The sequence below is a fragment of the Alexandromys fortis genome, unplaced genomic scaffold (genome assembly GCF_014885135.2).
Source record: "Alexandromys fortis isolate MF-2015 unplaced genomic scaffold, M_Fortis_MF-2015_v1.1 scaffold_75, whole genome shotgun sequence".
NCBI lineage: Eukaryota > Metazoa > Chordata > Mammalia > Rodentia > Cricetidae > Alexandromys > Alexandromys fortis.
In genome coordinates this window covers 6922577-6949489 of record NW_026067956.1, presented here as the reverse complement: position 1 = coordinate 6949489, position 26913 = coordinate 6922577, and the positions used below count along the sequence as shown (strand labels likewise).

The 26913-nt window shown below is 42.9% G+C and overlaps 1 protein-coding gene across 11 annotated transcripts in view; it reads left to right on the top strand.

Moving 5' to 3' along the window:
• The first annotated feature begins 10974 nt into the window (after positions 1–10974).
• The window catches only part of Rcbtb1 (RCC1 and BTB domain containing protein 1), a 41450-nt gene continuing 25511 nt past the window's right edge, over positions 10975–26913 (top strand). For 3 of the 11 annotated variants that reach the window (XM_050152255.1, XM_050152245.1, XM_050152254.1), the window contains exons 1-4: positions 11188–11327; positions 23610–23674; positions 23788–23957; positions 24264–24414. In XM_050152255.1, the coding sequence (XP_050008212.1) occupies positions 23832–23957; positions 24264–24414 (277 nt within the window). In that variant the 5' untranslated portion in view covers positions 11188–11327; positions 23610–23674; positions 23788–23831. Of the gene's footprint in view, positions 11092–11187; positions 11328–11358; positions 11706–12155; positions 12304–23609; positions 23675–23787; positions 23958–24263; positions 24415–26913 lie in introns of those variants that run through there. The other 8 variants (XM_050152252.1, XM_050152246.1, XM_050152247.1 and 5 more) reach the window with 8 other exon arrangements.

The window sequence follows — 26913 nt, the reverse complement described above, 5'->3', positions numbered from 1 at the left end:
GACCGACATGCATTCATCACAAGTTACAAGTTGACACAAGGCAAGCTTTCCCATCAAGTGTGACCTCCTGTTTCCCTATATTGAAGACGGTAACAGGCAGTGAAGCCCACATGGGGCCAATCAAGTCTCAGGTAGCCACAACACATATTTCTGAAACTCCATATTAATTCTTGAGTCCGGGACTCTTAGGTCTAATGTTTATGGAACTATTGTGTTTGCTAGAAGCACCAAGTGGCCTTGTCCCCAGTTTTGTAATGATGGACAAGCAGGTGCAATTAGTTGACACTTGGCGGCTTTAACCAGTGCGGCCTCTGATCTGAAATTTCCAGAAGGATGCTGAACCACTACATGGCTTCCCAGCCACACCAAAGTCACCACGTAGTAACCTGAGACCAGATTTAAACCAGGGAGACTGGATGTCTGCCCTGGCTTTTTAGGTGTTACTTCCAGTGCTGCGGTACTTGCCAGTGCTTACTGAGTGAAGGTGCCAAACTTAACCAGGGCTTGACTCTCTTCCGCTTCCTGGTTTCCAGTCTGTGTCTCTGGGGGCTGCTTCCCTTGTACCTAAGGAAACAGTAAATGGGATTCGTGAGCAGTTCTGGGTCGCTCAATTTATCTGGAAAAGCTAGGCTGTTATCCTGACAGTTTGCAGCAAAATCTTTAGGGCACTGGTTTCACTCTTTCCTGAAAAATACCTGGGATATTTTTCAAGTGTGGCCAGGTAAAGAAAAAGGTCAGTGAGGCAAAGGATAAAGTGATACTCTGGGCAGCATGCTGGCTATGGCTCTCCTTTGGCATGTACACCAGGTTGGAAGGCATAGCCCTGACTGTTAAACTTCAGGTATGGTGGGGAAACCCTCCATGGAGGAAGACTGCCTCACCCAGTCTGGTGGAGGGTGGCTGGCTTGTGCTGGGGATAAGAGAAGAGGGAGCTACTGAACTGAAGTGTTAGGGGAGGTCGGGCCCAATAGTGATGGTGACAGTATGAACAGATGCTCGGAGAAAGGTCTGGAAAAGAGGGAGAGCCAGGCATAGAGATAAGGTGGGATAATGGTGGGGAGTGTGGCTCAGAGGGGGAAGGGGGGACAGAAGACAGAAAGGATGGATTGGGCTGGGGAACAAGCTGAAGGCTACAGAGCTGACAGGACAGGACGGGGTAAAGACAACTGGAACAAGAACGGCGGGGGGGGGGGGGGGGGGGGGGGGGTGTGTGTGTGTGTGTGTGTGTGTGTGTGTGTGTGTGTGTGTGTGGGGGAGGGGGGGGGGGGGGGGGGGGGGGGGGGGGGGGGAGTCGGAGTGGAAATTAGGTTTAATATATAAAATGCTAGAGAGTCATTTTGTCATCTTTCCAGAAGACTCTCCAGACCTCTCTCTTCAGTAAAAGCAGAGAGGGACTTTGCATGAGCCAGACCTGCTGTGGAATAATACTTCTGTACACTGTGAATATGTGTTACTCGGATTGATTAATAAAGAAGCTGACTGGCCTATAGTAAGGCAGGATAAAGGTAAATGAGACAATCAAACTGATGATGCTGGGATAAAGAAGGATGGAGTCACAAGAGATGCCAGGCAACCTCTGAGGATGCAGGACGTGTAGAAAATAAGGTAACAAGCCATGAGCCACGTGGCAGAGCATAAATAGGAAATATGGGTTAATTTAAGTGGGCTATTGGCCAAGCATTTGTAATTAAAATTAAGCCTCTGAGTGGTTATTTGGCAACTAGTGGGTGAGAAAGAAACATCCAACTAAAACTAAGTGGAGAAATTCTAGAAGAAAATGATGGATCAAATGAACCTAACAGATATTTATGGATCATTTCACCCCAACAAAAAAGAATATGCCTTCTTAGCCAGGCAGTGGTGGTACACACCTTTAATCTCAGCACTTGGGAGGCAGAGGCAGGTGGATCTCTGTGAGTTCCAGGCCAGCCTGGTCTATAAGAGCTAGTTCCAGGACAGGCTCCAAAGCTACAGAGAAACGCTATCTCAAAAAACAAAAACAAACAAAAAAAGAAAAAGAAAAAAATTCTGAGTAATATATTTGCACACTGAATTTAAGAGCACATCAAAAAGATCACCCATCATGATCAAGTAGGTGTCATCCCAGGCATGCATAGAGTTCAACATACATAGATAAATTTAATCCACCGTATAAGCACACCAAACATAAAAAGAAAAAAACACATGATTGTCTTATTAGATGCGGAAAAGGCCTTTAACAAAAATCCACCCCCTCTTCATGATAAAAGTCCTGGAGAGATTAGCGATTCAAGGAACATACAACAAAGGGGGTTGGGTTGAGTAGTTGGCCAGAGGGGTTCATGGGAACCCTCAAATAGCCCAGGCTATCGTCAAGACTCTAGGATGCTCTGTACTAACTGACAGTAAGGCTCCGTTGCTCATGGCAACACCTACACAACTCACTGAGCATGGAGAAGTCAAGCTGTTCCCCAACCAGAGCCTTCCAGAGGAAGGGAAAAGAGTCTAAGAGCCAGAGGAGTTGGACGACATCAAGAAAACCCATTCTCCTCGATCAAGATGACCATGCTCATATGACCTCAGAGAGACTGAGCGAGTCTGCATGCAATGGGACTTTAGAGAAGAAATAAGTGGACACAGGCCCCCATCCCTAACACAGAAGCCATCTCCAGTTGACAGCCACTTGCAAAGAAAAATTTCTTCCAGGGGTGTCACTGGGGAAACAAACTACTTTTAAAGATAGGGCAGACACCCAGCAGTAGGTCAACAGAAAAAGAATTCAAAGGCTTCTTTGGAGGTTCCTTGCCTCACAATGCCATGTCAGGGCTCTTCCGTTTTAAAATTTTATCTTATTATTTTATGTCTATTTGTTTTTTTTAACTCTACAGTATATATCTTTTGACTTCCAGTTTAGCATTTTTCTGGCATTTCTGAGTGTGTAAACAAGTGGGTCTTTGATTCTTGTGCCTTCTTTTAGACTCTTTTCTTTCTGTTTCTTTTGTCCAATTCCAAATGAACAAAAACTGTTCATTTTTGTTTTCTCTTATTACCACATAGAAGCCTGTTTGTTTTCTATTGAGAAGAAGAAAGGTTGTGGGTCTGCATGGGAGGAGAGGTGAGGAGGAGCCAGGAGTAGAGGGAGGGGAAACTATAATTAGGATATTATGTGGGGAAAAAACCCATTTCCAATAAAAGGAAAATAATTTCCCCACAATTTAACCTATTGCTAAACAGAACCCAGAACCCAGACTCAGGCCAGGCTGGCTCCTCTCAGATGTCACCGGCAGCACTGCTGAACCTCCTTACACTCACCAAGCCCTACTTACCAGGGATGTGGGAGCCAATTCGTTTCCTTCAATTCCAGGCTCCATGTCTGGAGAATTCTTCCTCAACTCCTGAAGAATATGTGGAAAGACATTAAAAAACCACGTGTGGTTCCCTCCCAAGAAGGCTTTCTGATGATTGTAAAAGGCCCTTGTTAGGTTTCTGGTTTCTTTAAAAACTATTTTTTCTTGGGTAGAGCTGGTATCCATCAGAGACAAGATCAATGCACAAATCATGGGAGATGTGAACCATTTGTAAGGATCCCTTGTTTGAGGCTTTAGACTTACCCAGTCTAGTTGAGGGCAGTCAACTTCCGGATGGGAAAGAGAGACTAGGTCTCTCTCCAGTGGCGCTCTTCTAGGAGGGGTGGTCATGAGGGTGGACAAATAGGAAGAGGGCTGGAAGACAGTGGGGCGATTGGCAGAAAGTTTGGCCAGACAGGAGGAGCTGGGCATGGCCACCATTAAGGTGGGGAAGTAGAAAGTGTTTTCCAGAGTAGGGAAAGACGTAGGGTAGAAAACAGACAGGGGATGGACATAGATGGCAGGATGAAGGCTGGATGGCTGAAAAGGGATGAGGTGGATGCCGGCTGGAAAAAAATACAGGGGAGGAGTCTGAAGAGGAAGAGGAAGAGGATTGCGTAGACTTCCCAAAATTCTTGGATGCTGTCTCCTCATCTTCCCAGAACCCTGCAGAGCCATACTTTACTAATGACAGTTAGTGACTGAGCTTGGCTAGAGCCGCTGTGGCAGTTATGACACAGGTCAGCCCTCACCTCATTCCGTGACAGAATGCCCATTGTGAAGTGCGCACACCCTCCCTCTGCTCCAGGAGGACAGCAGCCTCCCCACTCAGAGAAATGGGCTCAGGGTCTAGGCGTGGGTGTGACCATGGCAAATAGCACTGAGCAGAGGCTGTTGCATCTGTCTTTGCCATTGGTTAATGCGTTCTTTTCATTGGTGGAGACTAGTCAGACATATGGGCTAGGTCCATGTGCCTGGGTTTTAGGGCAGCAGCCCTACAAGAAGAACTGGGAAAATGTGTGGATGCCAGTTTAAGTGCCTTTTTAAAAGGTTTTCATGTTGCACAATATGATAAATAGAAATGATTAAAGATCTTTAGTTCAATTGTTTGTCTACATATATGTGTGTGTAGCATGTGCATGTCTAATGCCTGCAGACACTAAAAGAGGTCATCAGATCTCCTGGAACTAGAGTTACAGGTGGTTGTGGGCCACTCAGTGTAGGTGCTGGTAACTGAACACAGGTCCTATGCAAGAGCAGCCAGCATTCTGAACCACTGAGCCATTATCCCAGGTCTACCTTTCCTCAGTTTATATTTTATTTATACTTACATGTTCTATTTGATCTCTATGGTGTTCATATTTTCCTAGGGATTTTTTATTTTGAGACAGGATTTCTCAGGTGTAGACCAGTCTGGCCTGGAACACACAGAGCTCTTCCTGCTTCTCCATCTTAAGTACTAGAATTTAAGGCAAGAGCCACTATGCCTGGTTCCTTGGGAATTTTTAATCACAAAAGATACACGTTGAAAATAATCCCTGTAAGCAGTAAAGAGAGTTTTATGCTTCTTGTGGAGTTACAATTTCTATTCTGCATGGCTACTCTATGTAGAAGTTCACATATAGTCTTTGGGTCTAGTTAACTTAGGTATGTAATTGTGTGTGTGTGTGTGTGTGTGTGTGTGTGTGTGTGTGTGGTCTCAGCCACAATGGAATGATCCCCTAGAAAGATAAGCCAGAATAAATGCTATTTTTCTATAAGTTAGCTATTTTATCACAACAAAGAGAAAAGTAATTTACTTTTCAACTAAGTACTTCCAAATCTATTGAACTTGCTTTAATAAAAAAAAAAATATATTACCTCGACAGGAAACAATTGATAATGTCCTAGAAGAGGAAAATTGGGGGAGCTATTTTCATCTAATCTAGAGTCACACTGGCTAAACTGATTTAAAAAACCTACACTTTACATTCAGTAGACTTGTGGTGTTGGCAGTAGCTGAGCAGAGAGAAGCAAGTGATTACACACGTCTGGTCAGTTACCTACTCTGTGATTTTTTTGCTGAGGTGAGTGATCCATTTGCAAGACACACGCTCTCACTTTTATATCCATTTCCAATTCTTTCTGGGGAAATGTAGTTGATGCTAGCTGTGACAGAAAGCACCTAGAACTTATTTCCATGAAGAGAAAACTTACCTAGGAGGTGTGACATGACGGGACGCTTTAGACTTCCGTGATAGTTTTGTGATGGACCTGTGATCGTTTCCCAAGGTGGCTTCGGAGGTTGAGCTGTGCTTGAACATCCCATTTAAACCACTCAGTTCTCTACAGAAGCATTAAAGGTAGGCAAATTGTATCCAGATCCATCCATCAGTTCATAGTGTGTTTCTTTGACAAACTGTAACAGATGACAGCTCTGTGGTGGTTGCGATGAGTGTCTGATAGTTCAGTGTATTTGATAAAATGAAGAATTTAGAAATTCATTGTCTTGGTTATTTTTCTGTAACTGCAAAAAGACACCATGACCAAGGTAATTTACCAAGGAAAGCATTTGATTGGGGACTTGTTTATAATATCAGAGGGTCAGTCAATGACGATCATGGCCAGAAACATGGCAAGTAGCTAGGCAGGCATAATGCCGGAACTGTAGCCCAGAGGTCACATCTTGGGGCAACATCCATGAGGCAGAGAGAGACAACTGGAATGACATTGACTTCTGAAACCTCAAAGTCCACCCCCTGTCCCCGCCCACTGGTGACATACCTCCAATAGATCATACCTCAAATCCTTCCCAAATATTCTACCAACTGAAGACCAAACTTTCAAATATTTGATCCTACTGGGGTACACTCTCTTTTAGCCACCACACCCGTGACTGTTCCTGAGCTTTGATACAGAAGGAAACAGTGCACTCCCAGGTATCAGATGAACAAAAGGGAAATTACAGGAGAATAAGAAAATACTCCGAAGATGTGTAGAATGGAGACACCTCTAGATGTATCAGCTGCAGATGTAGTGTGGTAAGGAGGAAGGTTATAGTTTAATGGGCACACTTTTTATGAATTAAATTTATTGATCTATTTTAATCTGGCCGCAGCTTCTCCTCCTTCCTCTTCTCCTATTCTCTTCCCCGCTCTCCCCTCAGCCACAATGGGCTACATCTGAAAAGAAGCAAGGCCTCATACATACCAGTAACTTCGCCCTGCACATTCCCATTCTGAAGAAGGAGAATTAAACAGAAAGTGAGCAGAATGAAGAGCTAAATACAGTTCAGATGAAAAACTAATTCACTGGGTAAGAAAACAGAATAAGTAGGGTGAAGAGTGATTCCTTAGCAAAGATCAATAAGATTGCCAAACTTTTAATTAGAAAAATCGAGAAGAAAGCAAACTCAAATTGTTAAAATCACTTATTGTAGACATTAATACAGATTTTATAGGAACATAAGAGATCATTAAGAACTTGATGAATGAATGCAAGCTAATGAGTTAAATGATTTAGATGAATGAGAATAATTTTTTATTTTTGAGACCAAGTCTCACTATGTAGCTCTGGCTGCTCCAGAACTCAGTTTCTGTGTAGAACAGGCTGGCCCTGAACTGTTAGAGATCCACCTACCTCTGTCTCCTAAGTGCTGAGATTCTTGCCCTGTGTGAACAGTTTCTTTAAAAACATAGACTACCTTGACAGATGTCTTACAAAGAGACTTGTCATTTTAAAACTTCCTACAGTAAGGTCTCATCCACAGACAGCTTTGTCATTGAGCTCAACCAACATTTAAAGAATAATTGGTACCAAGTTTTCATAAGAAGTAGCGAGGAGTAAACATTTTCCAATGCAGTATACAAAGCCAGAAATATCCTGATGCTAAAGCCAAACATAGCTCTCATAGGATAATGAAAATACAAAACAATATATTTTCTCTTCTGAATGTACATGAAAAAATGCCTTAAGAAAAGCCTCCAGATGAAGCATCATGTAAAAAGGATTATATTCCACATAGAATTAATTAACAAGATTTAATTAACATCAGGACACAATAGAATACTGAATCGAATCCATAAAGCACAAATCCACATTATAGAATTCAGGGAAAATGACAAATCTTAGTACTTCAATGACAGAAAGAAATTGCAGCAAACTGGGGCTAGAAGGGAATGATCTCACTGTGACAAAATACATCACCAAAACCCCATAGCAGACATCGTGCTGAATGGTGAGACTCTGACGCTTTCTCTTTGTGATGGTCAGGTTGTTTGTTTTCTTCAATTTACACAATCTAGGTCATCTGGAACAAGAGAACCTTAAAAAGGAAAATCCCTTTATCAGGTTGACAGGTAAGCATGTCTATGTGACATTTACTTGATTAAAGATTGGGACAGGAGGATCCAGACCACTGTGGGTGCTGCTGCCCCTGAGCAGTTGAGCCTAAGAGGTATAAGAAGGAGAGTTCAACGTGAGCCTGAGATCAGGGCATTAAGCAGTGTTCCTTTATGGTATCTGATTCAGATCCCGCTTCCAGGTTCCCGCCTCTAGTTCCTGTCCCGATTCCCTTCTATGTGGGGCTGTTATATAGACCTGTAATTGGAAATAAGACTCTCTCTACGTTGCTTTTGGTCATGATGTTCTATCACAGCAACAGAAAGCAAACTAAGACACTCCTTAAGATCAGGAACAAGACAAGAATGCTCACTTTTAGCTCTATACGTATTTCCTGGGATGTTCTAGGCAGGGCACACAGGATACACGTGAAAGAAAATTCAATAGAGGAAGCAAAACTGTTTCTCTAGCTCACACGGGGATCATGTAGACAATTCTAAGGCAACTTCCTAAGCATGTTGTTAGTAAAACCTTCCAGTAAGACCAAAAGGTGCAATAAACTGAACAGTGCTCAAAGACAGCTATGCTTCAGACGGACGTATCATGTCAGGTGACAAAAACTACTACACGTGATTAAAGATCTTACGCTGGACAATTATCTTGGTTTATCAATTAGGTCTACCAAAACCAACATGGACTTCAACCAGGTATGATAACACATAAGGGCCTTTAACCCCAGCACTTGTAAAATGGCAGAGGCAGAAGTAGGTGTGTCTCCATGAGTTTCAGGCCAGCGAGGGATAGATGGTAAGATTTATTTATCTCATTCTGTGGACGTCACAAAAAATTATGAACTTTATGAAAAAGTCGCTGTCAGAAGATACGAAGGCGCGTATGCTACAGTTTGGACCCTGAGCCTCCGTCAAGTGGCCCTGTATTAAATAACATCTCAGTCATCAAGTGCTGGAGATAGGGCTTAATGGTTAAGACCTTTTGCTGCTCTCACAGAGAACTTGGGTTTGACCCATATGGCAGTCACCAACCATTCCAAGTCCCAGGCATGCAATGCCCTTTTCTGACCTCTGAGGGTACCAGCATTATGAAATCTCCTAGAATAAGCATTCTGACACCAATGAGAGGGGAAGAGAGTGGTTGTCACTGGCGGACTAAAGCTCCTAAAAAGGGTCAATGTGAAGTCTAATTTGTATTCTTGTTTTATACTCTAAAACCACAAGGTCAGGCGAGCAAGCTAGATTTTACAGATTTACACATGGCATTCCACAGTTTGTTAAAGTCTATGACCTTTTCAGCTATTTCTCCAAATCATTCTGTTCCAGGTAGCATCATGCTTGGCAAACAGGCAGTATAAGCAGTGCCATAGTAAATCACTAAATAAATTAGTAAATCAATATCCAATAATGGGTCTTTTCTACCTAGTTCTATTTCAGAAGGAGAAAGCAAACTCCTAAAAGTTGTCCTCTGACTTCTACACCCATACTATGACATGTGTGTCTGCACACACACACACACACACACACACATGAACACACTCAAGAAGTCATGCAATCAACACTGGGTAAACAGGAAAGAAACAATATTGGGAGTCAATCAGTGGGCATTCACTGCCCAGAAGAGGCTTTCCTTTGAGTGAGGCAGCTCTCCTCAGCTGAAGCGATCCAAAGATGCCTGTCTGTCAACAGCTGTAACTGAGGCAGGGCAATGCATCATCCAGAATGGTTTACAGGCAGCAGGGCCTCAGAACTCAGCTGAGTTCTGGAGCAGCTCCTTTAGGAAGCTAGAGGCCATCTTTCCCCGGTAACAACAGACAGAGAAGGTTAATGTAACGAGTAGTGTACCCCTACTGCCACAGCCGCCAACAACCCTCTCCGTTCTGTGCTCTGTCTTCCAGACCCTTGATGGGGATGAGCACCTGTGAAAGTTAGAGTGATTTATTGTAGCACGAACAATAAAAGCCCAGAGATAGATACTGGGGCTCAATCTGAAGATCAGAAAAGCAGAACAGTCAGACCACTAGAGAGCTCTTAGCTCTATGAAATCTTCAGACTGCAAAGAGAGTGAGCTCCTGTCTTATCCCACTTTATATTCCTCTCTAGTGCTTAAAGGCATGCACCACCACTGCCTGGTTGGTCTCTATGGTTAACTAGTGTGGTTGCTGGGATTAAAGATGTGTGCCACCACTGCCTGGTCTGCATGGCTGACTAGTGTGACTGTTTTGCATTCTGGTCTTCAGGCAAGCTTTATTTATTAAAATACAAATGAAATATCTCTACAAGAGAGGTTGAATAGCAACTAGGTAGCCTTCTGTCCTTGCTTGTGTCTCCCCAAGAAAGTACCCTTCAGCTCTGCCAAAACAAAATAGAAAAAGTCGGCACCACTCCAAATCCCTCCCCACTATTTCCAGTGTGCCTCTCTATCTCTTCCAGGTGCCCTCTGATATTCTAGGATTACTTTCTGTCAATTAGTTGCTGACTCAGCCTTCTGGTCCAAAGTTAATTTTACTTAATCAATGCAGAAGCAAACTTCGGAATCACAGTGTGATTGAATACCCCCAACACCTGCCTATCCTATTAAAATAAATGGCTGTCCTGCTTTTCTTCAAGGAAGGTGGTGATGATTCTGGACATTGCAGATTGAAGAAAAAGAGTGAACAAATCCAGAGAGGCCTACAGCAAGTTAAGGGAAAATGTAATCCACCGAAAGTTTAAATACTCAAGAGAAACAAGAATTCTCGAAAGGCAGAAGGCAGTGTTGTAGTCAAGGAAGTCCCAGCAGAGAGTAAGGTTTTTGTAAGAACACATCCATTTACTAGGGCTCGTTCTCAACCTAGGGGTCTAAGATTTCCAGAACCAGTCTTAACTAGCAAAATTACAGCTCTGAAGTAGCAATAAATAATTTTATGGTGTGCGTGGGGGGGGGGGCGGTCACCACATAGGGAACTGTATTGAAGTGTCACAGCGCTAGGTGGAGAACCACTGGCTTCCAGGCGCACAGAAAAAGAGGGAGATTTGTATTTACTTCTGGGAGCTCCAAGGGGAAAGGTGAGCCTGAACAAGATTGCTTGGATGCTGTGCCAAGAAGTTTGGACTTTATTCTCTAATGCCAAACGGGCGCTCTGAGAGCAGTAGGGGACTTTACAGCTGATAGCGTTCCTTCACGTTGGCTAGTGTTGCACACGCACCCACGCCCTTTCCGGCCTCCGTTTACCCGCTTAGCACTAGGGCAGCTTTCAGGATCCTGGCCTCTTTGTCCGCTTGGCCTAGGTGTCCGGGCTTTACCTCCCGTGCTTTCAATCCGGGCCAGGGCGGGACGGACAAACACGTGTTCAGATAAACAGCCGCCAGGAATAGGCGGGGCGCGCGGCGGGAAGAAGGCGGCGAGGCGCCGCCACGCTGGGTAGCCTTCGTGTTCCGGTTCTCCCTAGAAAGTAAGTCCTCGTTCCCTCGTAACCCAGCGCCGCCCCTCAGGCCGGGCCTGCCACTAAACCCGAGCCAGGAGGCTTCTGGAGCCGGAGGGCGCGCGCCGCCGGGGCGTCACGTGACGCGGACCGCCCACGTGACCGGCGGCCCCGGCGCTCGCACCGGGGCTGCGGGCGGAGCCGGCGGCGGCGGCGGCGGCGCTGAGGAGCAGGGGGAGCCGGGGCCCGGCGGAGCGGCCTGGCAGGTAGAGCGGTGCGCGGCGGAGGGGCGGGCTGGCGGGGCCCTTGCCAGGCAGCTGCGGAGGCCGCGCACCGGCGCCTTCCGGGGGCCGGGGGTTAGCAGACGCGCTCGCGACTCCGGCGCCGCGCACCCCGCACGCCGGGATAGCCCGTGTGTCGTGCGGGAAGCTGCCCCCAGGAGTGCGGCGAGCCGAGGAGAGGTCGCCCGCGGCCTGCCGGCGACGAGACGCGGCCCCCGCCCCGCCGGAGAGGACCGTCGAGGCGGGCCGGTTAGCGGTGGGAAGCTGTCCGCTGTGGACTCGGGCCGTTTCAGACGATAGTCGACCTCGCTTTTTAAAAAGAACCCGCAGGGTCTCCCTTGCCTCTGCCCTGTTGTTGACGAGGTCCGTGGCTAGTAGGAGACGCACCCTGGGTTTCTGAGGCTGGTGTGTGCTGTAGCGGGCATAGCATCAAAAGCAAGGGATGCTGGTAGGCATGAGAAGCCGCTTGGACCCTGACAGGAGATTAGAGTATGCTGTGAATTCTAACTTCAACTTAAATCACAACTCTGTTTAGCTTCTCTTCGTCTGTGGGCTGGCTTTTAACCTATTGTGTGAACACCAGTGAATTTATTAGTACTTCTGAGCGGGTCTTTTTCTTTCCTCTCTGAACTTGTGCCTATTGAAGAAGTGATGCCTTCATCTTTGAAGTGTTTCTTCCGCAAGCGACTTTTATGGCTTGTGATCCAAAGCGTTGAGTAACATGAATCCCAGAAAATATATAGAAAACCAAAGCTATGGCGCTTGTAGCTTCAAGTTTGTTAAGATTTTCAGTTGAGTGCCCGTGTGTTCCAGGAGCTGCAAAATATGCGATCTTTATCTGCCAGTGATGAAACTGAAGGGCTGCTTTGTATCCGGTACTTTAAAGAAGCATAAGGAAACAGGAGTCTAGAGGCCAGACAAGACCGCGAGACACATTTTTCTTCCCTGCTAGGTCCTATGGGTAAATTTTAAAAATGTTACATTACCTTGTATGTATGTATTGAGGGATGTGATGAGAATTTCTTGACTTTAGCGCAAATGGATTTCCTGAGATATCAGTTAATAATTTTCTGTTATGTATTTGACTCACAATATGAACTCAGTTTTCGGGTACACCTAGGCCACAGTGTACTGTTTGTAAAATGTTTACAAGCAGAGAGAGGAGGAGACTTTAGGAAATGTTAATAGGAAGAAGAGTGTACATCCTCTGCAGTTTTACTACCTAGAGAAAACAGTTCCTAGTTTAGGGTGTGAATTCTGTTGACTTTGGAAATTTGCGGAGCTGGCACTTAGATATCAGTTTGTAAACTAGCTAGTGTTTGGGGATTCAAGCTGCCAAAGTCTACTTGACTCTAGAATTGTGATAGTTTGAATAGCAGTTCGAGTAACTAGGCTTACTTACGGGGGCTTTGAGATAGCGAATACACTCTAAAATATGGTCATACTCATGCCCCCATACTCGCTGATGGCAAGGTGTGAAGTGGCTCCAGGAAGCACTGCAGTTCATTCAGGGAGGCCTTTTCTGGAACCTTCTCTGAAGTCTTAGGGAGTCCGTGGTTTGCAGAGGTGAGCGTTCCAAGTGTCCAGCTGTTCACTGGACTGGCTTTGTGATGCACTGGAGAAAGTTGTGGCTGAGGAGATGAAATGTGCTTTCTCAGATGGTCCTTTGCTTACAGCTGTGGGAATTTCCTGAGACACCTAGAGCAGCCTCACTGCCTGCGTCTCTCCTCAGCAGGTGGAGATGGTGTTCTCTGCTGCATTTGAACCTAGGCTTTTGAAGGGTGTTCACCTGTTCCGTGAATGGCCATTAAGAGGCGTGGCAGCGGGGCTGGAGAGATGACTCAGAGGTTAAGAGCATTGCCTGCTCTTCCAAAGGTCATGAGTTCAATTCCCAGCAACCACATGGTGGTTCACAACCATCTATAATGGGGTCTGGTGCCCTCTTCTTGCCTGCAGGCATACACACAGACAGAATATTGTATACATAATAAATAAATATTTTTTTTAAAAAAAGAGGCGTGGCAGCCTTAGCTTTTGCTCTGGTGAAGGAAGTCAGTGGGCCAGCTCCAGGCTGCTAAATTATGTACCAAGAGATAACCGAATCTCAGCACTTTGGAGGTTGAGAGAAAGAACCTTGAGTTCAAGGCTGCCTTGAGCTGTGAAGAGACATTGTTTAAAAACTAGGTAGTTGGAACAGCATACTCTCCTGTACCTTGAAACCCTTGGTATCAATCTAGGCGACATATAACTGAGTCCCAAGATTGAACCCTGAGGACAAAATTGTTGTCAACAAGTCTGGCACCAGGCTTTGGTGATAAATCTTTATATCTTATTTTGTAACACACAGAAATATACTGAATTAAAGGGAAGACTGTGACTGGCTAAATATAAAAGCCAATTCCCTTCCGTGTCATTGGCTATTACTGATGTGATTATCACCACTGGTTTTACTTGAAGCTTTGTGATGTTATCCGAATGATGAATGTGTGATGTTCCCTCTGTAGTTTGTTATTTCATGAAACTTAGCATGTAGTTTAAATCCTTGTTTTCAAAAGATGTTAGATCTTTCGTGAACACACATGTTCACATATATAACACATACAAGCAAACTGTCATTTCTAATGTGTTTGCCATCAGACCTTGAGCAGACAGATGTTTTCCTAGGAGTACTTTTGTCTCTGCCTTTGAGAAAGATCCTCTGAGCAGCTTCCTGTTCCGTTTTAGGCTAGAGCTTAAAAAAGAACAACAGAAAGAGAAACCTTTTTCTTGGAGAAGAAAATTCTGAGATCATACTGTACCTCTAGACTGTAGAATCCAGAGACTTTGGTGTCCAGTTTTGGGGCTCCGCCTCACCTGGTTTATTGTTTGTTTCTTTGGTTTTAGGACATGGTCTTACTCTGTAGTCTTGAGTGGCCTGGAACTGACTGTGTAGTTAAGACTGGCCTTGAATTCATAGAGATCTTCCTGCCTCTGCCTCCCGAGTGCTGGGATTAAAGAAAAGTATCCTTTATCATAGCCTGCCTTACAAGATCTGGTTTCTCCGGCTAACCCTGTAAGCACTTGGGTCGTTTGTTTTCTAACCAGAGCATATGGGTTCAGTATTATTTCTTCACTTATCAATGAACTGTCAGAATCTCTGTCCTAGAATTGCCAGAAACTTCCGGGCAGTGAAATGAAAGAAGCCCCTTGGGTGACAGGGGCCATTACTGCAGATTATGCTTCAAGTCAGATAATTTCTGCCTCTTAGGGAAGGACAGCTATAGGACCTTCCATTCTCATCTTAAGTCATGAATTATACAAAATGTGGACACTGTCAGTGTTGGGAAATTCTAGGACTGTAGTCATGCTTCTTTTAAACGAAGGTGGGAGGTGATCCTCAGTGACCTCTGTACCGGTGGCCTTAGCTGTGGCTGATGAGGAGCGGATGCTGCGTTCACAGGTGTCAAGTCTTAACCAGACTCAGGGCATGCTTTCCCTTTGATTCTTCTAGTTCGGTCAGCAATCCTTGCAGCTGAGGCAGTGATAGAATTAGTGTCTCAGAAAAATTTTGAAGTTGCATTTTATTTGTATCCCTTACAACTTGAAGGAGAGAAGTTTTAAGGTGCATTTCTGTTTTAAAAGATTTGAGGTTGGTCTATCTTAGAGGCTGGACCTGAACACACTATGAGTGTTTGATCAGGAGGGATAGCGTCTTGGTATCCCAAAGCCCACCAGAATAGGTATGTAAGAAGTTCCTATAGGTAGCATTTGGCTCTAAAGTAAGTCAAAGGATTTCTTGATCTTATGCTGTAACATAGACGGATGATAATTGCAAGGTTGTACTCCAAAAAGTTTGCCCCAAACCCTGGAACCCTTTTATTAGAAAGTTTTCCTAGAATACGGATACATTTAGCTTAGAAATGGAGACAACAACCATATTGTTAAATCTTTATGCACAGGTGGGTACTTAGAGTTGGGCAGGGCGGCACATTCGTGTCATCCCAGTACCTACAAGACTGATCGGAAAGGAAGAAAGTCAAGGAGGCTTGCTCTGGAGAGAATACGTTGTTTTTTTTCCTAAGGAAATGCTTATAATTTATCATTATTTATCCCTGAGAATTTGACCTCTAGGATTTCATATGCCAACATTTCTGTGATAATTTTCGTATAATTGTCACTATTTTGCAGATTTAGCACATGCTTGTGTCACATGGATTGTGTGCTTGCTGTCTCCCATCATTTGCTTAGTCCAGTATGTTTTTTACATTCAGGGTTTCCACATGGAATCAGAATCTCTATCAGGGCTTTTGACCTTCAGAGGGCATGGGCCATGATTATATTGCTCTCTCTTTACAGTGTCCTTAGTTTGGTATCTAGAGTGATTGCAGAGGAATTAGTTAGCTCTACTATTAATTTGGTTCACATTATTACTTTGTGTTGGAGTTTTTTTGTGAGGCCCCTTAGAGTCTATCAGTAGCCCATGAGCTACAAAAACAGCTGAGTTGTGAGGCAGCTTAACTTCTTAAACTGATGGCACAAATCACAACTCATTCAGTCTATAAAATAGAAACACTGTGGTAGGAATCTTCGTCATGTATCTTAAGTGCTTAATTAAACACAGCTGGAATTTAGAGGCCTGGTGTATTTGGCATTGAGGTTCTAATAGCATAAGTCTGGCCTTAGAGGAGATGCTGGGAATATGTAGCCCATGGGGTCCTTTGCTTTCACTGCCCAGTGTTTCCATGCTGGAGAAGGTGGAGACTCCTTCCTGCTCCGCAGATCACACCCAATTGCTTAGAATTCTGGTGCTGGCTGTCTTTGAAGAGTTGCTTTCTTTACTCTCTTTTCCTTAGTAGCTTTCAGGTCAGCAGAAAAGCTGTTCAGAGGGAGAAAGTCCTGTTGGTGACATCATTCCCTTTGTTCCAAATACGTTCTGGTTGGTCTGGGAGAGGAGCCCTGAGGTCTAGGAAAGACTTACACTTATAGGTCAGCCGTACATTCTTAGTATTTTTTTTAATATTGAGACAGTTACATCAAAAAACAAACTTTCTTGTACTATTGATCTCAACTTTCTGTTTTTCAAACTCTAAACAAATTCAATTTTTTTTTGCCAGGTCAGCAAAATAAAAAATTTCCCCGTCTTGGCCTTAATACTTGATTCCTAGGGGAAAGTAAAATAAATGGGCTCTTAAGAGGGCACCGGGGATTGATTCACTGCTTCTTCGGCCAGCTAGCTCTAAATGATGTAGGGTTCTAAATTTGGAAGGTTTGTGTTTGTATTTCCTGAATTTACTTTTGAGAATAGGAAATAAAATAATCTTTCCTCAGTATGCCACAGGCTCTCTGAAAAAGCCATGGTTGGGAGTGGGTTATTGATCAGCAATGCTAATGGACAGAGAGGAGGCAGGCTCTGTTTTCAGTGCCAAAGAACCAACTGGGTGAAAGGTGTTCAAAGTCTTCTTCTGCTTCTGCTTGTCATTTCTCTGTTCTTTCCGTTATTTATTATCACCAGAGTAAAAAAAGAAACAATATGTTAATGCTGTTGATGAGAAAGCATTTCCTAGAAAAAATACAGGTTTGGAAAAATAGCAAAAATGACTATCTTAGTTAAGCATACAGGAATAGCTATTGAGTGTGCTAATTACCCCTCCTGGTTGTGGTTATCGACTCATCGCCTTTGCAATTTTATTGGGTCTGTTATATTGCTGTATGTGCTGGAAAAGCCTTTTTTTCTGAAAAATTCTAAGAAATTATTTCTTTTAGAAATATTCTTTTGAATACATCTCTAACCTGTGTTTAATATTCAAAAGAGAATTAATGAAATATAATTATACTTTAGCAGGTGCATCTTTTTAGGATTGAAACTCTTTTCTGCTTAATTTTAATAATGTATACTTCAATTTACTGAAGAATTAATGTAAACCTGTTATTGCTTGGATTTTTCTTGAGGCAGGGATTCAAATCTCCCAGGCTAGTGTCAGACTCACTTTGTAGCCAGAGGAGAACCTTGAACTTGTGATCTTCCTGCCTCCACTTCCAGAGTAGCTGGTGCTGAGATTACATGTGTGTTTACCACATCCTGTTTTATGTGGCATGTGGTACTGCTATTGAACCCAGGCTTCTGTGCATGCCAGACAAGCATTCTAGCAAGTGGACTGTATCTCAGCCCATTAGCCTATTAAATCACTGGAGTTTTTAAGATTATGCTGAAATATATGTAACATTAAGTTTACTGGTTTTTTTTTTTTTTTTTTTTGGTTTTTCGAGACATGGTTTTTCTCTTTAAAAGCCCTAGCTGTCCTGGAACTAGCTGTTGTAGACAAGGCTGGCCTCAAACTCACAGAGATCCGTCTGCCTCTGCCTTCTCGGTGCTGGGATTAAAGGTGTTTGCCACTACCACCTAACTAAACATTTTTATTATTTTTAAGAATTTATGTATATGAGTATTTTTCTACACTGTGTGTATGTGTGTGCCTGATGCTTGCACTCTAGATCCTCTGGACCTAGAGTTACAAAAGTTCTGAGCCACCGTGTGGGTGCTGGGAACCAAACCCTGTCCTCTGCAAAAGCAGCTAGTGCTCTTAATTGTTGAGCCATCACTCCAGTCCTGTATCGTTTTTAACATTCATAAATGTCTAATGTCATTAACTACATTGATAATTTTGTTCAGTTACCCTACCATTCATCTCTAGAACATTTATCATCTCAAATTAAAACTGTACCCACGGAGCAGTAACCATCCCTCCTATTTCCTCTGATGCTCAGTTCTTGACAACCACTGTTCTTTCATTCTTTGTTTTTTGAAACAGGGTCTCACTGCATAGCCCTGACTGGCCTGGAACTTACTGTGTAGACCAGCCTGGCCTTGAACTCACAGAGTTCCTCCTGCCTCTGCCTCCTGTGTGCTTCTGGTCTGACTGTTCTAGATACCCCACAGTGGAACTGTGTATTTGTCCTGTGTGATTGGCCTGTCTCATAGTAATACAGGAACTTCAAAGTTTATCCTTGCTGCAGCATGTTCAGGATTTCTTCCCAACGTGATGTTTATGGGTAGGTCACATTTTACTTAACTATTCATCTGTCAAATAATATTGCTTGTCCACTGCTGCATAACTGAGTTTGTGCTTTTAATTCTTTTGACTATACTAAAAGTGAATTTGATAGATCATATCTCATTCATTTGAAGAACTGTGTCATCATCTTACATTCCAACTTTTTTTTTGAGACAAGGTCCTGTTTTGTAGCCCAGGTTAGCTTTGAACTTTGAATCCTCATCTCTAGGTTCCTGAGTGCTAAGGTTATAAGCATGTGCTGCCATGCCCAGCTTGATACTCCTACGTTTTAATTTTTTGTTAATAATTTTAGAGATTTAAGCATCAGTGCAATGACTCTGGGTAAAAGCACTTTTGTGCGAGCCTGGTGACCAAGATTCAGTCCTTGAACTCAAGAAAGAATGAGAGACGCAATCCCATAAAGTTCTCTAACTTCCACATGTGCACACACACCATGCAAACTACAGATGATAATATTAGCAATACATGATTTTAACTATAGATTTGTGGTGTGTGTGTGTGTGTGTGTGTGTGTGTGTGTGTGTACAGAGATCAATTTTGGGACCCTTTCCTCTATTCCTCTGGGCTGAAGTCTGTCACTGAGCCGTCATAACAATCACTTTACCACTGAACCTTGCCCCCAACTCCCAACTTTAGAGATTGTTGTCTAAACAGTCTACTGTTCTAAGTTAAAAACCTAAGACAGGAATAAATCTTAAAATTCTTGAAGAATTAGAGACTAAAACATAATTGAAACAGATGTGATGTGAGGACAGTCTGGCTGGGGCCTCTGTCACCCCACTGACCATCATGGATGAGTGGGCTGATTGGCCACCTAGGCAGGTGTTTCCTCCCTCCCTCATGGCTCCATGTGCTTCCTCCTGAAACTACATGCTTGGCCCTGCGTGGTGGGTGACGACCTCCCCATGAATAAAGGAAGATGGGTTCTCCTGTGCTAGAACCTTCAAACAATTCCCAAATAGTTAAACTTATATTTTTATTTATTTAAATATGCATATTTAAAGGCTGTAAATCTTTATTTTTTTATTTCGTGAGTATATGTGATATATTGGGGGGGAGCACATGCCACAGCACCATGGAGATCAGAGGACAACTTCATGGAGTTGATTCTCATCTACCTTTATGTGGATTCCAGGAATTGAACTCAGTTTACCAGGCTTGCATGGCAAACGCCTTTGCCTTCTCAGCCATTTTTGCTGACCCTAAAATACTTACTTGTATTGGTCAGAAAGTATTGGAGAAATCTGAGGATATATTTTTAAAATATAAAGAAATGTCTCATGTAATTTCTAGATATGTGTTAGCCTTTTCTTTGTATTTCAAAACAGTAACTATACAGTATATAGTACTTGGTGACATAGCTGTTAAATCTCATAGGTGTTTTTTGTGTTTTTGTGTTGATTTTATTTTTAACTTGACTAAGCATATGGTTTGGCTATGTAAGATTTTCCTTAGTGTCTTTCTCTGTGATGTTTCCTTAGAAGTAGCTTGGTTTGTAGGTCGCAGATTGCATAAGAAAGGACAGCGTGGGGTTATGTGTCTGAGGACACATGGCTGAATATTTTTCAACACATTACACAGCCCATGCCTGTTGGAGGCTGGGCTAAGTGGGTCGGTTAAAGCTGCTTTCTGTTAGCAGTGACTCTTGAGCATTCAGTAGAATCACTTCATGTCTTACCCTGTGAAGCACCAACATTACTCTACAGCCTTTGAGATGATATAAGCGAAGTTTAATTGAACTGTATTTACATTCTTTTAAAATGAGTCTAGGGCCGGGCGGTGGTGGCGCACGCCTTTAATCCAGCACTCGGGAGGCAGAGGCAGGCGGATCTCTGTGAGTTCTAGACCAGCCTGGTCTACAGAGCTAGTTCCAGGACAGGCTCCAAAACCACAGAGAAACCCTGTCTCGAAAAACCAAAAAAAAAAAAAAAAAAAAAAAAATGAGTCTAGGAAGGGCTGGAGTATTGAGCCAGTGGTTAGGAGCATGTACTACTGATCTTGAGAGGACACAGGCTCATTTCCCAGCAGCCACATCAGGTTCCTACAATTTCCTGTCACTGGAACTCCAGGGGGATCCTACACCTCTTGCCTCTATGGGTACTTGGATTCACATGCACATACATACATACATAATTTTAAAAATAATAAATCTTTAAAGTGGGACTTGGGATGGTTCGGTAGGTAACGTGCTTTGCTGTGCACACATGAGTTCATGTCACATAAAGAGCCGATTGTGGCAGTGTTGGCCTGTGATCCTAGTGCAGGGGTCTGTGGGGGGAACAGGTGGATCCTGGAGACTTGCTCCAGACAGTCTAGCCTGTCAGTGAATTCCAGGTTCAGAGAAGAGAGGGAGACACCTGGCCTCAACCTCTGGCCTCCACATGCACATGCATAGATGTATGCACCTGCATATATGTGCCTACTTACCACATACCCCAATAAGTAAATTAATATGTTTATAATTATATGATTGCATAATTAATCACCCATGCTAGTAGCAAATCTGTCAATAATTGTGTTTCCTATTTGGGTCAGCCTAACTAATATTGTTCTTTATATAATAGACAATGGTCTTGTTAGCCAGGCTCGTCTTAAAGACAGAGTCCTACTTGACCAGTATTAGCACTGACTTTCATGCACTCAAGAAATCCATAGATATTCTTTATATGTTGAATATGAATTATATAGTTTTAGAACAGGAATTACATAGTTTTAGAACAGTTTTGAGAAAGATAAAAGTGTATCACACTGACCAGAGATGTCAATGTGAGCCTAAAGCACAGACCTTGCTTAGGGCTTTGTCCCTGCTCTACATGAAGGTCTCTGGTGATACTCTTCCTTGTGTAGTGGGATGGTGTGCCTGCGGAGATGTCTGAGCAGTTTCTTTTATTGACTCTTAAAAAATACCAGCCTTTGGAGAAATGCCTTGTAAAATAAAGCTTCACCTAATTTAGCCACATGCAAACTCAGCTCATAAAATTAACCCTCATTTAGAAGGTAAATTTGATCTTGAAGGAAATTGCCAGGCCCTGAAGGCAGAGTTGCCAGTCTCAGAGTAATTGTACCATTGGAATTCGTGTGGTTTCAAGTGGTGATGCCCCTGTGTTGTGGTCTCTGAGGAGCAGAGTGAGTCAGTCTCTCACTGACCCCCTGGCATGCCTGATTTGTGTTTGTATGCGTGTGTGTGTGAGAGAGACAAACAGACAGACAGGAAGACATCCCAGGCTGCTCTCAGAATCGTTGTGTAGGTGAGGATGCCTTTAAATTTGTGATTCTGCCTCCATTCTATCATGTTGGGACTAAAAGGACTGAACCTAGGGCTTTGTGCTTTTAGGAAAGGACTATATCAATTTAGCTATAGTCCACAGCCTGTGTATCATGAATGTAACAATTTTTAAATTACATTTTTTAAAAAATTTTTGTGGGAAGATGTGAATGTGCCATGGTGTGCATATGGAGGACATAGGACAGCTTCGGAAGTTGGTCTGTCCTATGGGAATTGTGGATTAAACTCAGGTCCTCAGGCTTGACAAGAGGTGACCAGTTTTCACCAATCATTGAACAGTCATATGACCCTGAATCATATGTTTTCAATAAATTGTATATCATAAAATTCTGAATGGTTAAAAAGAATTCTGTGTGGTTTGCATTATAAAAGGAAAAGATGCTTCTGAATTTTCTTGACAACAACCTGCTTGGAGGCATTTACATCACACATGGCTTCTGCCCCATTTGTTCTGTAAGAGGCAGAAACCTGACATTTTGGGGACATTTCTTCCTGCTCACTCCTCCTCTCTTCTCTTTCCTTCCTTCTTTATCTTCCATGTCCCCCCTCTATGTCTCTGTCTTGACAATAATCTAACCCTGCTTACAGATCAAGGGTAACAGATGCCGATCTACATTTATGGTGAGTCATAAAGGATACTTTGAAATAGTTGTCAAGGGTAAAGAAATTATTAAACCTGAGACCCAGAAGTTTCGTTTTTACGAATTTACTTTAGAAATTTATGTATCAAATGCGATATTTTCTCAGTACTGTATGCGAACAGTACTTTCAGTGTTCTAGAATAAAACTGCCAAGTACTTAACTGTGTATTAGTAAGAGGTAAGCAAATTGCTACATCAGTATAATGGAATACCTTCTAAGGTTGAAGTGATGTAGCTCTCCTATTGCTAAGCAGGAGCAATTTCCATTAGTAAGATGGGGATAAGGAGGATATTTGTGTTTTGTTCTAAAACACATACATGCCATGTACACACGCAGATCGTGTACTCGCACTCACTATACTCACGAGTATTCACTACCCCTGGAAGGAATTACAAACCACTGATAATAGTGATTGCTTTCACACAGAAGGAGAATTCTCTTTCTAATATTCTTTTGTACCATATGGAACAGTTTTCTTGTGCTTATGTGTTTTGCCTTCCCCTAATATCCTTAAAAATGCTTAAGTTTCATGCCTGGCTGCAGTGACAAACACCCCTAGTGATGTTCTGTGGTGTTCGCCCCTCCTTGACTGTGTGATATGTTCAGATCAGTGCTGTTAGAAGTGTGGATGCCAGGGGCTGAGGCATTGGCTGGTGTGCTGAAGCTCCAGAGCACTCTCAGAGAATGTCTTAAGTAGGGAGGTGATAGCTGCGTTTCAGGGTGTAGACAGTTTCATTCAGTTCCTCTTGCAGCTTTACCTCCTCTCGGCTTTCTGAGGAGGGTTACCACATTCTAGTCGTGAAGCAGTGGCTCTGAATGCCAGGCGGTTTCTGCAAGAAATGAGTTTTTTAGGCACCCTGGGTTTGGGCATGTGTGAATGTGGAGGTAGAGATAATACTTCTGACTTTTCTGATTCCCTCCCTCTCCTGGTTAAGAACTGACATAGACAATTTATGATGGTAATTTTTTTTGAGACAGTCTTTGTTATATAGTATAGCTCTGGCTGTATTGGAACTTTGCTCTATATCCCAGGCTGACCTCAAACTCACAAAGATCCACCTGTCCCTACCTCCAGAGTGCTGGGATTAAAGGCGTGCACCACCATGCCTGGTTTAGTATTGTAATATTTATCTGAATCCCTGAGTGAAATATCCCTAGGAGAGTCCAGATCCATGTAGGTAGCCAGCTTTCTCTTTGTTAGATACTAATATGTGCATGTGTGTAACAGTAAGTCTGCTGGAATTTGGCAAGAGAAACTCCTTATAGTATGCTGTGCTCTCATTTCAGGAGCCTGGTTTTGAAGGCTAGAGGATTGGACAGACTGAGGAAGTGATTGTTCCATTTCCATAAAGGTGGGTCTGGGATTATCTTTTGGTAGCTTTTATTAATAATTAGTGAAACTCTTATTAAAGTTTGCTTAGTGGTTATTACTTTTTTTCTTGAAATCCTTCTTTAATTCTTACAGCAGAGATGTCAGCTTATTTATAGGAATCACCCAAAGCCAGAGTCATGGTGGATGTAGGAAAGTGGCCAATCTTCACTCTGCTCTCACCCCAGGAAACTGCATCGATCAGGAAAGCATGTGTCTTTGGTGGTTCTGCCAACGAGGCGATCTATGTCACTGACAAAGATGAGGTAAGACTGGAGTTTAGTTTGGGGCCTGTTTTGGGGTTGGACTTTGGGGTAGGTTTGGGATAAAGAGAACTTGAACTTCAGGGCGGTAACTCTGATTGATGCATTCCAGTTTCCTGTTTAAATGTCTTCTGTTCTATAGTATGGACTAATACTGCAAAGCCTGAGTGTTCTCAGCAGAGGCTGGACATTTCCTGCTATATTAGTCTCTTCTTGCTGCCTGGGCTCAAACTAGACTTGAATGTATCTTATTTTCTGAGCAGGGAAAGGAGCTTTACATGTGATTAGACAAAGGTATTTGTTTTCTAGGTCTTCGTGTTTGGACTAAACTATAGTAACTGTCTAGGAACTGGAGACAACCAGAGCACTCTGGTGCCCAAAAGACTAGAAGCCTTGTGTGGAAAAAAAATCAAAAGCCTTAGTTATGGGAGTGGCCCCCATGTCCTCCTCAGCACTGAAGGTAAAGAGGGAAAACTCTGTGTTGGGTTTTGTGAGTAATTGAACAGTTCATTCTGAGCCAAGGAAAAGTGCTGTATCAAGTAACTAACTTTGAATTGTTCTTTGTTTGCGGGAGAGTATATAATTAAGATAAAATTTAGAACACTCGAGGACAGTTGGGATAGCAGCAGTGTGTCTTGTATACAGACAGTCTCTAAGATTCTTAGACTTTCAGTGTAAATTGCAGAATGCTGAAAGGTCAAAGGATGTGGTTCCTCCAGTCTAATTTTTCAGTGAATGTGTGGTTACAGGGTAACTTTGAGAAGGTTTCTTTTATATATTTTTTAAATTTATTTTTATTATTATTTGAACTATATATATATAAGCAGTGTGGGGGATGTACATGCTAGCACAGGGCCTGCAGAGGCCGGAGGTGTTAGATCCCCATGGAGCTGGAGTTATAGGTGATTATGAGCCATATGATTTGGGTGCTGGGAATTGAACTTAGGAAGAGCAATACATGCTGTTAATTACTGAACCATCACTCCAGCCCTCTTTGGTATATTTCTATAAACACACATAATCTGGGTTTTCTCCATTATGTAGTTACTGAATCTTGAATCAGGATATCTTAGTTTATTCTGAAGAGCATCCGTATGGCTAACATATTGAAGGGCTAGAAGAGATGGACAGATTCTTGTCCTTTAGACTGCCTCTCACCGAGGTCACCAAAGAAGCGTTGCTATTCTCCTTTGGTAATTGTCTGTACTGTGGGCAAGCAGCACTCTGAAAGTTTGTCACGTGTAACTGCTTCCCTTTGAGGTTTAGGCCTTTTATCCCTTACAGAGGCCCTCAGGTTTTGTTAGGTGGTCCTGTAGGGCAGCCTGTGGGAGACAGTGCATCTCTGCTTGTGTCTGCACTAGGGAAGCCTCAGCTCCCACAGATGCTGCCTCAGCCTCTGTGGCCGCCTGACTTCCAGTGGCTCCAATCTGAATCCACTCCGTGTTCTCTCCATCTCTCTCAGGCTGTGAGAGCCAGTGCCCACACAGCAGTCTGACAGGATTTGGGCATAGTATGGCAGCTCTGTCACACCTGCTCTGAGTCATCATGTGGCTGCCAACACTCAGCCCTGTCAGCTGATATTCTACCAGCTGGTTCACTCTCAACCGTCATGGCCTAAGGATTTGAAGTTTTCAAACACAGCAATCATAACCAGTGCTTGATATCTGATTCTAAATACTAAAGAACATTTTTAATATTGCAAACACATTAAAAGACATATTTTCAAATTACTGCCTTTCTTTAAAGTTGTGACCTTTGGATTATGTCATGATTCTTTTGAAATTATGCTATAGTCTAGACAATATGTTTTAAGTATCTTGAGTATTAAATTTAGTATACAAATAATTAGGGCTTGATGAGGAATATTTTCTTATGTTTAATCTTTATGTTTATAGTATATTTTATGCAATATATATTAAACATACTATATATTGTGTGCCATATCTATGATTGATTACAGTATCTATATTATGTGGTTATAGCCAATCAAATCATTTTAAAAACTTTGTGTGTACGTGTATTCATGTTTGAGTTCAGGTAGGTATAGGGTGTGTGTATGTGGGGTTGCTGGAGACTCAACTACTGTTTAGAAGGAACCACTTTAAGTCTTCAGATGTCTCTTCAGGAATTTGATCTCTAATTATTGTTGTGTATGTGTATGAGGGTGGGCATGTGTGCCACAGCGTGCATAGGAATTGAGAGGATAACTTTTGGGGTTTTTTCTCTTGGGCTTGCACTTTTGGGTAACAAGTACCTTTGTACACTGAGCCATCTTGCTGGCCCATCATTCTACCTTATTGAGGCAGTCTCTTGTTTCTGCTGTGCTTCCACTGGCTTCTGGGAGATTCTCCTGTCTCTGCTTCCATCCTCCTGTAGTGCTGATTACCCATTGTGCCATCACATCCAGCTTTTCTTGTCGTTTTTATGTGGGTTTTCAAGGTTGTGTAGCATGAGCTTTTGCCCACTGAGCTATTTTGCAAGCCTGTTTTCTTTCTGATTTTTAAAGTAAGGTGCTTATATGTCTACTTCTGAGTTTCCAATCTTGGGTATTGCTTTCAACTTTATATTGGGGCAGATAGAATGTAGCTCTTTATCCTCTGTCTTTCTTGCCTTTATCCTTTAAACACATGGATACTAGTATTTTGGTTACATTAATGTTGATGTTTTCATTATTGGGGACTGTGTAAGTATTATTTATAGCGAAGCCTTTCCCTTCTTGTATGACCCCCCACCTCCACTTTCTGAGGTTGATAATTGCTTTGAGCATTTTCACTTACTGACACCTATACACATCTATCCTTAACATGTGTCCACCTCTTACAGAGTAGCATGTATCAGATGCTCTCTGGAGCTTCAGTTTCCTCCAGAACTGCTAATCTTGACTGGTGACACTCCAAGACTGCCTGCACAGGTGCCAGCACTATCATCTTCAAAAGTCTCTTCCTTTTTCCTCTCGAGC